This window comes from Galendromus occidentalis, unplaced genomic scaffold, assembly GCF_000255335.2.
Source record: "Galendromus occidentalis unplaced genomic scaffold, Mocc_1.1 scf7180000077533, whole genome shotgun sequence".
Classification (NCBI taxonomy): Eukaryota; Metazoa; Arthropoda; class Arachnida; order Mesostigmata; family Phytoseiidae; genus Galendromus; species Galendromus occidentalis.
The window spans coordinates 50441-63572 of NW_003805521.1; the positions used below are offsets into that span (position 1 = coordinate 50441).

The 13132-nt window shown below is 51.1% G+C and overlaps 4 protein-coding genes across 4 annotated transcripts; 3 read left to right on the forward strand and 1 right to left on the reverse strand.

The window, feature by feature from the left end:
* Nucleotides 1–1426: 1426 nt before the first annotated feature.
* On the forward strand, nucleotides 1427–3074 carry LOC100900286 (isopentenyl-diphosphate Delta-isomerase 1). The gene is made up of 6 exons (XM_003748508.1): nucleotides 1427–1443; nucleotides 1640–1887; nucleotides 2003–2069; nucleotides 2305–2461; nucleotides 2595–2781; nucleotides 2938–3074. The coding sequence occupies exons 1-6, from the start codon at nucleotides 1427–1429 to the stop codon at nucleotides 3072–3074; spliced, it is 813 nt and encodes a 270-aa protein (XP_003748556.1).
* Nucleotides 3075–5272: 2198 nt separating this feature from the next.
* On the forward strand, nucleotides 5273–7370 carry LOC100900428 (tRNA wybutosine-synthesizing protein 5). The gene is made up of 4 exons (XM_003748509.2): nucleotides 5273–5493; nucleotides 5842–6018; nucleotides 6138–6362; nucleotides 6533–7370. The coding sequence occupies exons 1-4, from the start codon at nucleotides 5350–5352 to the stop codon at nucleotides 6998–7000; spliced, it is 1014 nt and encodes a 337-aa protein (XP_003748557.1). The 5' UTR covers nucleotides 5273–5349; the 3' UTR covers nucleotides 7001–7370.
* A 535-nt stretch (nucleotides 7371–7905) lies between these two features.
* Nucleotides 7906–8964, reverse strand: ND-18 (NADH:ubiquinone oxidoreductase subunit 18). The gene is made up of 4 exons (XM_003748475.1): nucleotides 8902–8964; nucleotides 8530–8705; nucleotides 8268–8414; nucleotides 7906–8126 (listed from the first exon to the last, which is right to left on the reverse strand). The coding sequence occupies exons 1-4, from the start codon at nucleotides 8923–8925 to the stop codon at nucleotides 7970–7972; spliced, it is 504 nt and encodes a 167-aa protein (XP_003748523.1). The 5' UTR covers nucleotides 8926–8964; the 3' UTR covers nucleotides 7906–7969.
* Nucleotides 8965–9671: 707 nt separating this feature from the next.
* Nucleotides 9672–12838, forward strand: LOC100900568 (synergin gamma). Its single transcript, XM_003748510.3, has 4 exons — nucleotides 9672–9747; nucleotides 9836–10092; nucleotides 10298–12313; nucleotides 12456–12838. Exons 1-4 carry the CDS (start codon nucleotides 9672–9674, stop codon nucleotides 12645–12647), a joined length of 2541 nt encoding a protein of 846 aa, XP_003748558.1. The 3' UTR covers nucleotides 12648–12838.
* The last annotated feature ends 294 nt before the right edge of the window (nucleotides 12839–13132 follow it).

The window sequence follows — 13132 nt, forward strand, 5'->3', positions numbered from 1 at the left end:
CCCCCCCCTGGGTACGCCACTGATCCTGTGCGGTGACTCTAATGGAATGCGTCGCTCCTCGCCTGCCCCCGGCCAGAGGACAATCGTTTACAGAGAACGAACTACGATCGGATGTCCCAGCTGGCTGTATGTATGGCGGATCGAGCACCCGAGTCACCGAAGAAAGCCCGACTATCTGGAACCGACTCAATCCAGGGCTCAGAGATCCGTCAGCTAGGCGAGCTGGCATGTCGCCGGAGCATCGAATCCCAAGACGAATCGCCTGATTGCTTGCGCTGGTGTTGCTGATCGCTGGCACCGCCTCGCACTCGCTGACTCCCTAATCACGGAGAAAGCGACGTTCTTCCCAAGATGGCCGGCTCCATCACTAATCACAATCACTATCTCAGCCATCACTTCGTCTAAAAGTTAGCGCCGAGTCGCCGAGAATCAGAGACTCCGAACCACAGGTCCAAAGACTAAGACCCCTCTTCTCGAGCAGCGATTTACGCGAGGGTTCCAGAATGAGTTCGAAGCAGAGCCGGAAGAAAGTCTTGAGCGGAGGAAAGTACCTGAGTATTTGAATTTTCATGTCAATCCGGCAACTCATGCCGGGGCTGATGGACCGAAGAGATCCTCCCCCGCTCCCGAACGATTCCCTCGTAATCGATGGACGAACAATAGCCATGATGATGTGAAGCCGGGAAGCTCCCCCGGGACCATCAAGCTCCCCCGACCACCGTCCGAGGGCGTCACCTAGGTCCCGGATGAGATGGCCGAGCATCGAATCCTGTCTTTTGGAGCCAAGCCCCGTCTGACTCGAGCTGTATGAGGACGAGACTGTCTCTCATCAGTGGAATTCTGTTGAGTGGAATTAACCCGCTGCTGTCGTCGGATCTGGCGCCGGACATTCGAGACGCCCCTCACTATTTCATCATGTGACCAGCGGAATGAGTTCTCTCTGGTTCGACCCCGACCCACGAAAACTTCCCAGGTGGATAAGACATCTAGCGGCTCCGACAGGATTGCTCCGCTTCGGAAATCGCGTCGTATTCGAAATTCGACGAATACTTAAGTGGGCAAAGGACACGGGAGCCAATCTGACTGCTCCAGCGAGTTTTCCCAGCCGACACTCCGCGCTTCAGGCCGCTCGATTCCGACGCGAATCGTCTGAGCGTCTGGATTTTAGATTGACTCCTCTCACCATAGAAAAAGAAGGCGAACATCGGTAGAGTCTCAGAGTCTCTGTCCCCCATTTTTTGCAGCTCAGAGAATAATGAGACTCTCGGCTAATAGCCGTGATTAGTGAGCGCCCCCAGAGACACTTCGATGACTTAAGCTTTATTGGTCTTATTATCCATCTCCAGCGATGCGCGTCTTCAGCCGATTTGTCGACAATATCCGCCGGCAGTTCAACCCGCGGAAAGAATCGGACGCTCGACGAGCCATGGCGGGGTTCAGAAGGTAAGTCTCGGAGACTCCTTGTTCTTATGTCATATTGTGTGGATGGCTACAATCATTGATCATAGACGTAAGTCAAGCACGATTGCTCTGCGGTCTCCGACTAGTTGCGGGCGGCGCAGCGTCTAACTGCAGATTCTTCTGCGGTCGAGATGCCGATAAATAGAATCTCATCGAGCCTCTCCGCTTTAATGATCAGGGATGCCATGATCTCCTCCGCCGTAAAGAACACCTCTGCTCTGACTGTACCTCCACCCAAAACCATTGCAAAAAGTCCAGTGCTCTCCTGCCGTGCCGAAGCCTCGCCACCACCAAGCATGCTCGATGATCTCGACCCCTTCCAAGTGCAACTGTTGAAGGAAGAGTGCATCTTGGTCGATGAAAACGACAAGGCCGTCGGTTCGGGCAGCAAAAAGGACTGTCATCTCATGTCCAACATCAATAAAGGTGAGTCCCAGTCACTTGCTCAGCTTCTGGGTGTTCATGGAGATTCGTTTCTCTACATCCAACGAGACGATTGAGCAACGAATGTTAAACCGAATTTGGTAATCTCCGACTACAGGTTGGTTACATCGGGCGTTCTCTGTGTTCCTGTTCAACTCGAAGGGCGAGTTGCTGATACAGCAAAGGTGGGGTTCGAGCCTAGGAAGCAATCATCAGTTGATCACAGTGCCTTGAGCTGTCATTTCCGGAATCGGTGTTGAATCGATCGCTATTTCTACTCTTCCTCGACGAGCCCTTCTCGCGACGTTCTTTCTCCTGAGGAACCCCGCGCGTGGATTCCCGCAGAACCACCAATTTTATCCTCCCCCAACCTCCACGGAAACTTTTTATCATAACCTCGATTTTCTTCAACATCCGCAGGTCTGACGCAAAAATCACATTCCCCGGGCAGTACACGAACTCTTGCTGTTCACATCCCTTGGCAGTGCCTTCGGAGCACACGGAGGATCCTGTCTTGGGGGTCAAAAGAGCTGCCCAGAGAAGGATATTCGCAGAACTTGGCATTCCGGCCGATGAGGTGAACACCTAGATATACCAGAGATCAGCGATAGACAATCTGGAGTGCATCGGTTGCGAACATGGAAAAGTATGCGATCTCGGATCGAGAGTAGCCTCTCGAAGATGAATCTCTGAGATTTTCCCACCCCCAGCTACCCCTCGAATGCTTCCAATACATTACTCGAATCAAATATATCGCTGCATCGGACGGGATGTGGGGCGAACACGAAGTGGACTACATCCTGTTCGTGAAGAAGGACATCAAGGTTATGAAGCCGGATCCCAACGAAATCAAGTCGATCCGCTATCTGAAGAGAGAAGACTTGAAGAACTTCGCCAGTGAGTTCTACTGAGTTTTTGAGCTCCGGAGCTGTCCTGATATTTGATCAAAGTAGGGTGAAGATCTCACCGGAGGTACTGGAGAGGGTGAATTCCGCGTGGGTTGTCATCCATGATCTCTTGAACTGAGTACGCGTGCGTAACAATCTTTTTCAGATGAAATCGAAAACCGCGGCGAAAAGCTGACACCGTGGTTCAAACTGATCATGAATACCTTCCTGGAGGAATGGTGGAGCAACCTGGATAATCTGAAGAAATTCGAGTCCCATGATAAGATCCACAAGCTAAATTAGACGTTCTGCGAAATCTCGAGACTGAAATCACAAAAGCACAAAACCGAGTTTGATTCCAATACATGATGGGCCCGCTGTGGCTAGGCATGGGGAGACAAAACATTCAGACCCTTTTTACCGTTCGGACACCCCCTCCAGACAAGCATACTCGAGGCAGAAACTTTATCCATCTCCGAGAACCCGGAAAATCCGAGCCGTCGATATGATCGTTCATTATTTTTTTGAATCCATCCTTATATGGCGACATCCTGCTCTAGACTCAGTTCCCCCATTCCAGAACTACTCATTTCATCAAATTGTAAGGCTGATGGAAAACCCGAACCTTGCTGGAGCATCAATACAATACTCCTCGCAAACGAATATGAGCCAGGCTCAAGCCGAAGTCTCTCTACAGGGCGAAGCTCGGCGGCTTCCAGACCTAGTAGCCTCGTTCTGACTCTTACGAAGGTGGGCTTGAGCTTCGCACCATGGCCAATCATAGTTAGGATACGCGGAGAATGCGGCTGTACATTTGAAATCTCCGGACCGGAGCTGAAAACTTCGAGCGGATTTACTCGGAAGGTGCACACGGGCTACAGAGATCATTGATCATGTGAGACACAGATAGGCTTGCGAATCGAGTTTCGTTGTGTAAGTGATTATGCAGGAAAGATTAAATACCGGAAGATTCCAGTCAGCCGAGATCTGGTTCCGATGCCTGCGACCACGATTTTTAACGAAAGTCGGGAGACTGATGCAACGGACTCTTCGGATGTCCATCCGACATTTCCCCCACAGGCTGCTCGAGTCCGCAGATGAATACTCAAGCTGTGGTACCGTTGCAGCATATTCTCCGAATTCTGCAAATCGAATGTACCTACTCGCCTCCTCTACTTGCGCCAGGAAATTTCTCCCGGCCCTTTCTGGGTTCCGCCATTCGATCGGTTCACAAGGCAGGCTGGTCTTTCTTCATCGATCGTTGCTCGTGGTGGAGCCGTGGCCTTCGTTGGACTAGATTTCAAGAACATCCCGGAACTTTAGTTCGCTATTGCCCGCGTTAAGCTTTGCGAGCAACCGCAAGACAAATCAGGGCAGGGGAACATTGCTCTCCGGTACGATCGCTCAACTCGGCCTGTCTCGATATTCGAGAACGATCTAAGGAGGAGTCGAGTTGAAGCGCATCTTGAGTCCGATATCCTGTGCTGCTCCTGTGGATTCGAGGCGTTGTCGCCTGCCCCCGCATCCAGCTCAATCACCATTGGATTCGTCTCCCTTCTTTTTCACTCCCGTGAACTTTTCATCCTCGTTCCCGTCAGATCTGAATATCTCGCTCGGGCATTCCGCGCTTCGGTAGGTTCAAACAGGTTCGCTTCGGTCTCGCAGTCGGCATTCCTCGTGAACGCTTAGAAATCGAATCAGACAAAAAGTGCGCTCTGCTCAGTCGAATCGTGACCTTCTAGAACCCGAGTACTCTCTCGCGTCCGGGAAAACCGTTCATGCCCTCTGTCCTGATCTTCCGTCGGGACCATCGAGCTCGAGTCGCTATTCGCGACTCGCTCCAGTGACTATTCACCTAAGATTTCCGGGAATAGTAGAGTGACCTGAATCAACGGAAATGCGGGAGAATCCGGAGGACACATTCAGCCAGAGTGAGCTAGATCCAGCGTGATCCACCAAGCAGAGGCGGATCCAGAATTTTTCCTTGAGGGGGGCCAAGGCCATTGTCTTGGTAGGGGCCAAGCGCCGCTGATTCTCGGCCTCAACATTGAGCCCTATGGGCCGGGGAGAGATATTGGATCCGCCATTAAGAGCAAGTACGGAACCGCGGAGCCGAAAACGCAGAGGAACTTCGGTCAAATAATCGCCGGACCGCCCTGGCAGTAGAGACAAAGATCACAGAGCTCATCGCCTCTCCCCAGGCAGCCTGAACCTCACTCATTGACAGTCAGACATCAGACATTACTTTTTCCGCTCATGTACACCCCAACCTGTTGTTGCCGAATGGGTCTCCCATACGGTCGACGCACAATCATGCGAGGATTTTGTGAAGGAGGGATGGTGTTTAAGAGTACAAGCTGTATTTTCGGAGCGAGCTCCGGAGCGCCCGGAGAAGAATATATATAACTCAATGGGCGCTCCAACTCAATAGCAGCAGCGTTATTCGACTCTCTCCTCCGTATACGATGCGATGACGGCTGAGCTGAGAAGAGGAAGAAGAGAGTTTGACAGTTTTCCGCCGCGGCCATGATCAGATGGCCAGAAAAGGTTTCTCTCCGTCCAATTTGAAAAGTGCATTATGAGTGACGACAAGGATGAAAAAGCTCCCGAAGCTGGGGATTCGGGCGAGAAAAAGGAGGATCCCGAGGTGTTTGATTACAGGAAGGTTCCGTGCTACGAAGGAGCCGACCGTGAAAGTTTCTACACCGTAATCTACAAAAAGGTTCGCGCACAATTAAAAATGAGCAAGAATGTCTGTCTCTCATGATTTCGATGGCGGAGAAAACGAGATGTTCGCTACGCGAAATCGTGCAGATCAGAACTTGGGACGTTTCCAGTCGGAACTCGCTCTGAATCAGGAATGAAGTGCTCCGCGGAGCCTGTAAACATTCGCGCATACTTCGAGGTTTTGCTTCCGTGAAGTATTTATAGGCGGCTCGAGCCCCGAGTTCCGAAAAGTGATCGATTGGTAGCGGATATAAAATTCTCCTTTTCAACGACCGCGCAAATTGAACCCCATTGCGTCATCCTCCCACTCGGCATCTTTCATGATGGGAACATTTGCTTACAGAGGGAACCAGCTTTACTTCGGAATGTCACTCTCGGACCGTGTGTTTATAAATGGAACGCGCGCTACCTGTCGAATAGTGTCGGATCAAAGTCCGTCAACATTCTGGTTTCATCACAGTCCCGGTTCGATTTTATGAACAAGAACTTCCTAAACAGAACACTGCCCTTCAATGAGCTCGTACGTATGAGCCAATGCTTGGACCATCGTCAATATTGATCGTTTTCGTCCCGGAAAAAAAATATCGCGGTGATTCTTAGTCTCGGACTCGAGAGCTGACTTGAGATTTTCTGGTATAGGTGAAACGGTGTTCAGGAATGGGCAAGCATTCGGGAGATCATTTCCTGTGCGAGAGGGAATACTACACGCTACGTCCGTCGGAGGACAAGAGAGAAGACTTCTTCAAGCACCACAAAGGTCTTCAGGATGATTTCAAGATGCCGAATCTCATCCCGAAGGAGAAGCTCGTTTCTACCAGTCTGAAAGTCAATAGTCCGGAAATCGTCACTTGGATCCAGTATGACGTAGGTTCATGCTTCTCTGTGTTCTTGACAAGAGTGCCGATGACATGAGTTTCCGACGGTACCGAGAATACGCGTCCCTATACTCTGCCCCTACTAGCTTTAGTTTCCCGAGGGTTCATGACATGATTCGAAGAGAGACATTCCCTCCAACGCTGATTTTCTATTCACAGGTAATGGACACTGTTCTTTGCCAAGTCCAAGGTTCGCGACGCATAGTCCTATTCCCTCCGAACCAATCTTCGAATTTGTACCTTCATGAAGACAAATCGCTAGTTCTGGATGTGGATCATCCAGATGTGAAGAAGTTTCCGAGGTTCGCCAATGCCGAAAGATGGGAATGCGAAATTTCGAGTCCCGGCGACGTACTCTTCATACCCGCCTTGTGGTTTCATTCCTCGATCTGCAAAGATTTTGGCGTAGCTGTTTCCTGTCTCTGGAGGCATCTCGACAAGGACCATTACGACAAGAAAGATCCCTTGAACCACAAAGATCCCATCGCCGCCAGTCGGGCGTTGGAAATGCTCAACAAAGCTGTAAAGCAGCTCGACGTCCTGCCCGAGGACTACAGACACTTCTACTACCGAATGATGATCAATCGAATCCATGAAAAACTGCCTGACGATTCACCCCCTGCCTGAAATCCGCTCAGTCTCCGCTGCTGGAAGTGAACCTTGGTCTGGGGAGGCTATGCGATCCGAGCGGGAGATACGATGTCGACGAAGGTGACTGCGGGCTTGGAATCCGCGACTTCGCCCTAGATTTTCGCACCCTTATGGTGGGGGCATCGTGAAATACTCGAGATATCGAAGCGTCGCGGGGTGGGGGGCATACATATCAGCAGCTCGATGTCGGATTAAGTAGTGCAATCGTGTACGTTAATGTCATTCGCGAGGAATCCCGATCTGAAGGTCCAGTGTGGATTAGTCGAGATCAGGCGAAAGTGTCCATCGCGTCCAGTGTATACTCAACCGTGCAATAAGTGAGCGGCATGCGGAAAGTCAGCTCCGCATAGTGCATTCTTTCTCAGTTGTATCGCTATACTAGTCATTTTCCGGAAAGCCGTCGAGGTCTAGTCATCTGGGGATATTCCCGCAGACAGCATCATGCCCCGTATGTTTTGTGTTGGTTGTACATGGAGGACGAATGGTCGTCCGACACGCTTCTTCCGATCATCGGACGAACATCTCAAAGTAAATCTCATATGTTTTCGATCCGAGTTCCGGCTCAAACCTTTCTTGAGTTGTTTGTGTCATTTTCTTCATCGGTGTTTTCTAGTTCCGATTATCCTTTGTCGATTTCGCGGCGCGCTGTCCTTTGAGATAGCGAGCGATGGTTTAAGCTAGGACTGATCGATTCCCTATAGAAATCCGTCCGCTTAAATTTTAGGCCGCCTTTTGGTCTCGAAAGTCGTGTATACTGTCAACATGTGTATGTGCATTGTACATTGTTCATTGCAACGGAACATTATGACGCAGGAACCTAGGAGTCCGCAATAAAATCACATAGCGCTCAATCAGAACGAGAAGCCGAGGAGTTTTTCTGCTATATTTTATCATTTCATCTCTCAGGTTTAACATAAACAACCCCTTAGATATCTGTCTGGATTCCTATTTCTGCCCAACTCGGGTCCGCTTATTCCAAGCGAAGTTCTCTCCATAATTCTTCTTCGGGAGTCGGCGCGGAGCGGGTTCATCAATGAAATACTCCCAGCCGTTCTTCTCGCAGAACGCGACAGCTTGCTCTTTCGTGGCGAACTCCGTATTCCTATAATTGAGAGATCAGCTAGTGGATGGTATCGGAGCGGGTCGATCCGGAACATAATTTCGCTCTCCGGGAAGAAACCCATGATAACCAGCTCCCTCCGGATCGAGTACTCCGAATTCCGCGTATACTTCTTGAACTCACATGTTCGAGAGCGGATCACCGGTCGAAGTCCAACCCATAAGGGTATTGGTCCACCTTTGCCGATTGTCGAACGACATGCTCCAGTGATGGGTGTTCGCAGTCCCAGATTGCATACAATTTTTCGTCGGCTTGTATATCCTCACCACCCTGAGTGGAGGAGACCACTTATTCGAAAGTTCTCCGTATTTTTTCGACGTAATCTCATGCTTCAATATACTGCACATGACATTCCGATGGATATCGGTAGGAGATCCGAACTCACCGTCCTTTGATGTGTTCTTCCGGAACCCCCGTCAATGCATGAACGGGCACATTGGCCTCTACTTCTATCAAATCCTTGTGCTCTCTCTCCAGCAGAGCATCTATCTGACCCTTCTCACCTTTACTGGAAAACGGTCGACTTGTAAGGGTCGAGGTGCGGCCAAGCGCGAGACGGCTCTGCGAAGAGATATTCGGAAGTTCAGACTCTCAGATCCGACGGAGGCGCAACATTTCGGAACCATATTTCGCACGTCAATGGAGCCATGTCCGCAGGACCTCAGAGGAACTGGCATCGCGTAGAACGATCCTCAGTCTGGGCAGGGAGTGTGTGCGTATCGAATATCCGTGAAAAGTTCTTTTCTGTTTGACCTACCAGTCGTAGGGACGGCGCAGCCATTTTCGTTGATGTTCTCTGAGGAGTCGGCTCTCTCTCCTCGTTCTTCTCGTGTAAATATATTTTTGTGCCGTCACACACCGTTGGGTCAGCCTCCTTCCCTCCCGTCCAGCGGAGGCAGAGTCCTCACTCAAAACGGCGTCTGCGCTCGAAGCTCCGTACGAATGCCATTGAGCGAAGGGCTTAGCTAAACTGTGGAGAGACGTCATATTCGCTCCCTTGTGCAATACGGTTCAATTGGACACTCCGGAGACTGTGCAGATGAATGGTGTGTTCGATTCGTGTTCTCCGCAAATGACCCCGGAGAGTATCTCCGTAACATGACGCTGGGCTCCGTGCTCCAGCAACCCTCCGGAGATTGATTCGGTGAGTCCATCAAGGTCCGGTGGTTTCGGAAACTTGATTTTCCGCATCTTTCCTCGCCTCCATATGATCAGCCAGCTGGTACGTCGACACTGACTCCGCGAAATCGTCTCATCCATTTGTTTCCGTGTGCCGACTACGGCAGAAAATCATGAGGACCTCTGAAAATTCGCACTTGGATCGAGAAGACTTGAATAGCACCACGATTGTCCATCAGATGGAGCGCGCCCTCACCAGCGAAGTTTTCGAAAATAATGGAGGAGACATTGTCGCATGGGGTCAGAGCCTCCTTTACCGATGACTACTTCGGGGACTCGATGTTGGCATGTCTGAGGCGGTAGATGACTTTCTCGATTCGATTCCTCCACAGGTTGCTCCATGGAACAATGGACCCTTTGAAATCCTTCGAGAAAAAACTCCTCTCAGGAAGCCTGATCGATGCATCGAAATTGAAACAAAATCGTAAGATTCACAGCGCTTCTCGGATCCATGACAGATAGTCATCGCAGGTGTTCTCATGTGATTATCCCTCAATACGATCTGATTCCAGGTCCATCATGGCTAGATCCGTCGAGGGTACCGCGCATCTATAGGGATTTGGAAGCGCTCGTCACGGTTCCGAACGGGGTCGAGGCGCCTGGGGAGCGAACTCCGCTCGACACGGCTAAAGTTTACCAGCTTCTCCTTGCATCGGGCTTGCCGCAACCGATTCTTGCCTCGATATGGGAGCAATGCTCCAGAGCAGTCCCTGGCATCTTGGTTCGGCACGAATTCTATCAGTCATTAGCTTTAGTAGCTCTGTGTCAGGTGTGTATCGGAAGATTCGCTCGAAAATGTCACCGAGACGCTCCGTTGTCATACATCATCTGATCCTTACGACGGAAAATCCCGTGGAAAGGAATCTTGGAATCTCATTGTCACTCGGCGCTCAATCCTAGATCCAACTCCGGGTCGCAGAGGGGAAATTCATGAGAGTCATTATTTCAAGAAACAACGCATTCTCGTCTTGCAGGTAGGCAAGCAGCCGAATTTGCAGCTGCTCCCGACTCTACCAAGCGCTCCCATACCTCAGCTCGCCATCCCAGGGTATCCACTACCTCTGGCAGCTGTGGTTCAGCCTCAGATCGGTCGGCCGATTCCCCCTCAAGTTCCGGACGCAACGAGTTCAACTCAGCAAACGTCGATTGAACCAACCGTCTCACCAAAAGCAAACGGGAATCCCCTAGACCTGACAGCGGTCACGACCCAATCGGCGGAAGACGAGGACGATTTCGCGGAATTCCAATCAGCTCCGTCCAGGATAGACGGAAATCGGAGTGCGGCGGACCCGATTCCTCTGAGAATCTCAGTACCTGAAGCGCTTCCCAGCGAGTACCTTGTAGATAGATCTTCCATTTCGTCTCCGCTCGCGCCTGTAACAATCCGCGCTGGGGACCCTGATGATCTCCTTCCAACGAGTTCACAAATCAAACAAAGTTCACCGTGTCAAAAAATTCCGAAGTCGACAATCGCAGCGAGCTCGCCCAAACAATTGAAAGTGCTGCCGTCAGCCTCGCTGTTCGATTCTATAACGTTTCCCGTCGCAGAAAACGTGCAGCCCCCCAGCGAGAGCAACCCATGGCTAGGTTTTTCGCTCGAAGCTCCCGGGGGAAAATCGGCATCGAAAAAGACCGTCAGGAAAGCGATCAAAGACGCTAGGCATGAGGCTCCGTTAGCAGCTCAGATCAATTCCACGACCCAGAAAGAGAGCGCTGTCGCAACGAACGGTGTCGATGACGGATTCGATGATTTCGATGACTTCCAAAGCGCACCCGTGGAGGCTCAAAATCGAGCACCGGGGCCTGACTCAGAGACGAGCCACGCGAAAGATTTCCCAAGCCCACCAGACGAGGACAAGTACTCGGTGTTCCGTCTTCTCGATGGATCACCGGATGAATGTCCGGACGGGGAGTCATTTGCTCGCGAATCAGACGCGCACCCGACCCTGTTGTTCCCCGCAGGCGAGAGAGAGCAAAAACCCTCCCGGAGCTCCGCACCCAGCGCCTCGACCTCGAGTGGGGGAGACGGAGGAGTTCCAGTGGATATTCTATCGCTCATCAAACTCCCCAGCATTCCTGCAGTCGAGAGTTCATTCGACGGAGACCTGTCGCAATTTGATTTGCTCTCTCTGAGCGCCGGCGACGAAGTCACCAATCGCGATTCGACATCGGCCCTCATCGAGCTCCAAGATATCGACATCGGCTTCCTGGCCGTCGATGGTCCCGTGGCTTCGCATCCGAGTTCGGTCGAAGCATCACCCGCCAAATCGGTCGCCTCTGGCATGAGTATAGGCGAGTCTCGGGGCGGGGAGAAGCGCTTATCTCTTTTCACGTCAAAAGCGAACTACGCCGAATGCGCCTCTCTGTCCAGCTTTGAATTGGGTCCGAGCACCGAGAGTAACTATTCGTCACCAACCAAAGGGTCGATCGTGTCTCTGGAGCTCAATTCCCGAAGTCCACCCGATGACGAAAACGGTGACGAGGACGATACGCTCGAGTGGACCATCGAAGCCGAAGATGCCCAAGCGCCACGCGCGTCGGAGTCCACGTCCGAGAATAAGCGGAGGGGCTCCGATGAGTTCTGTTGGGCGCAGCCGCCAATGTTCCCACCTCCAGATCCGACAGACCTGGGGAAAAACTCCGCGTTGCCGAGCACGGGATTATTCCTCCAGAATTTCCCCGAAAACCAATCGAAGGAGGTTACGAGACAGCAGGTGGCAGATGGCTGGCAGCGAATTCTGAGCAAAGCAGCTGCGATCCTAGAAAGCGCCTCCGTGATCTTGGGAGACGATCCTGTCGTTCTTGGCGAGATTTTGTCCACTGCGAAGGGCCAAGCTTACATTGCGAGTCTTCTCGAAGTTTACAACGTCACCCAACAACTCAAGAAGTCCGCCGATTTGCACGGCGTCAGAGGTTTGAGCACCCAGCTTAAACAAGTCGATGACACCTGGCGGGGCAAACTCGACGACCTTGCGACTCGACTCCACTTGGTAAGTTATTGGAATCCGACATTCCGGGCGGCTCTCTCACTCTTCTGAGATCAGATCTATCAACTCCTGTTATTCACGTGAATTCCTCTAAAGGAGCCAGCTCGGATCGACCCTCGCTAAACAAATTCCAATTATCTTACAGAGCGTCGTCTGCATGGATCATTTGAGTTCGCCGATACGAGCAGAAGAAGATATCTGTGCTATTTGCTCGCTTCCGCTGACTTTGAGGTTGCCTCAGATCCTGTTCGGTGACAACGGATATCACTCGAGCTGCGCGAACTTCTGGGCCAATGTTCTAGCCGAAGGTCTACCTTGTCTCAAACTTTCTCCATGAATGCCGTCCGACAAGTTTCCGATATCGATATTTAAGGAATCTCACTGAAACAGTGATAAAATAGAAAAGCATCTTCCAAGGCGTGGTGATAGACTATTTCCATTCCTCCGACCAAGTATAGCCACATCGACGGATAGTAGTGTTGTGTGACAGGAAACGATTACGATCAAAAAATCGTATGTACATTCGGAAGAAATCTGTGATATTGCTAATGATTCGGATTCGTCTGGCCAGCTCGTTTAAGTAAATGGTTTCCTCTTGGAACTCTTCAAAGCTGTTGTATGATAATGGCGAGATCGTGCAATGCTTCACAATCACGATCGAGTTCTGAGTTCTCCACGATCTAGGGGACTTGGAGATTCGATGTTCCCTGTTTGGTACTACATATTGTATGAAATGAGCATTCGGATAGAGCTCTTGACGGGGAGTGCTCATGAACGACCGCGATACCCGGGAGTGATCGAGAGCGATAAGTGAAAATTCCC

Coding starts and splice junctions, on each gene's coding strand:
- LOC100900568 (XM_003748510.3), top strand. CDS start 9,672: ATGGACCCTTTGAAATCCTTCGAGAAAAAACTCCTCTCAGGAAGCCTG. Junction 10,093..10,297: donor CTTTAGTAGCTCTGTGTCAG/GTGTGTATCGGA, acceptor CTCGTCTTGCAG/GTAGGCAAGCAGCCGAATTT. Junction 12,314..12,455: donor TTGCGACTCGACTCCACTTG/GTAAGTTATTGG, acceptor ATTATCTTACAG/AGCGTCGTCTGCATGGATCA.
- ND-18 (XM_003748475.1), bottom strand. CDS start 8,925: ATGGCTGCGCCGTCCCTACGACTG. Junction 8,706..8,901: donor CTGCGCCGTCCCTACGACTG/GTAGGTCAAACA, acceptor ATCTCTTCGCAG/AGCCGTCTCGCGCTTGGCCG. Junction 8,415..8,529: donor GAAGAACACATCAAAGGACG/GTGAGTTCGGAT, acceptor TCCTCCACTCAG/GGTGGTGAGGATATACAAGC.
- LOC100900428 (XM_003748509.2), top strand. CDS start 5,350: ATGAGTGACGACAAGGATGAAAAAGCTCCCGAAGCTGGGGATTCGGGC. Junction 5,494..5,841: donor ACACCGTAATCTACAAAAAG/GTTCGCGCACAA, acceptor ATTTGCTTACAG/AGGGAACCAGCTTTACTTCG. Junction 6,019..6,137: donor CACTGCCCTTCAATGAGCTC/GTACGTATGAGC, acceptor TTTCTGGTATAG/GTGAAACGGTGTTCAGGAAT.
- LOC100900286 (XM_003748508.1), top strand. Junction 2,070..2,304: donor GAGTTGCTGATACAGCAAAG/GTGGGGTTCGAG, acceptor CAACATCCGCAG/GTCTGACGCAAAAATCACAT. Junction 2,782..2,937: donor AGACTTGAAGAACTTCGCCA/GTGAGTTCTACT, acceptor AATCTTTTTCAG/ATGAAATCGAAAACCGCGGC.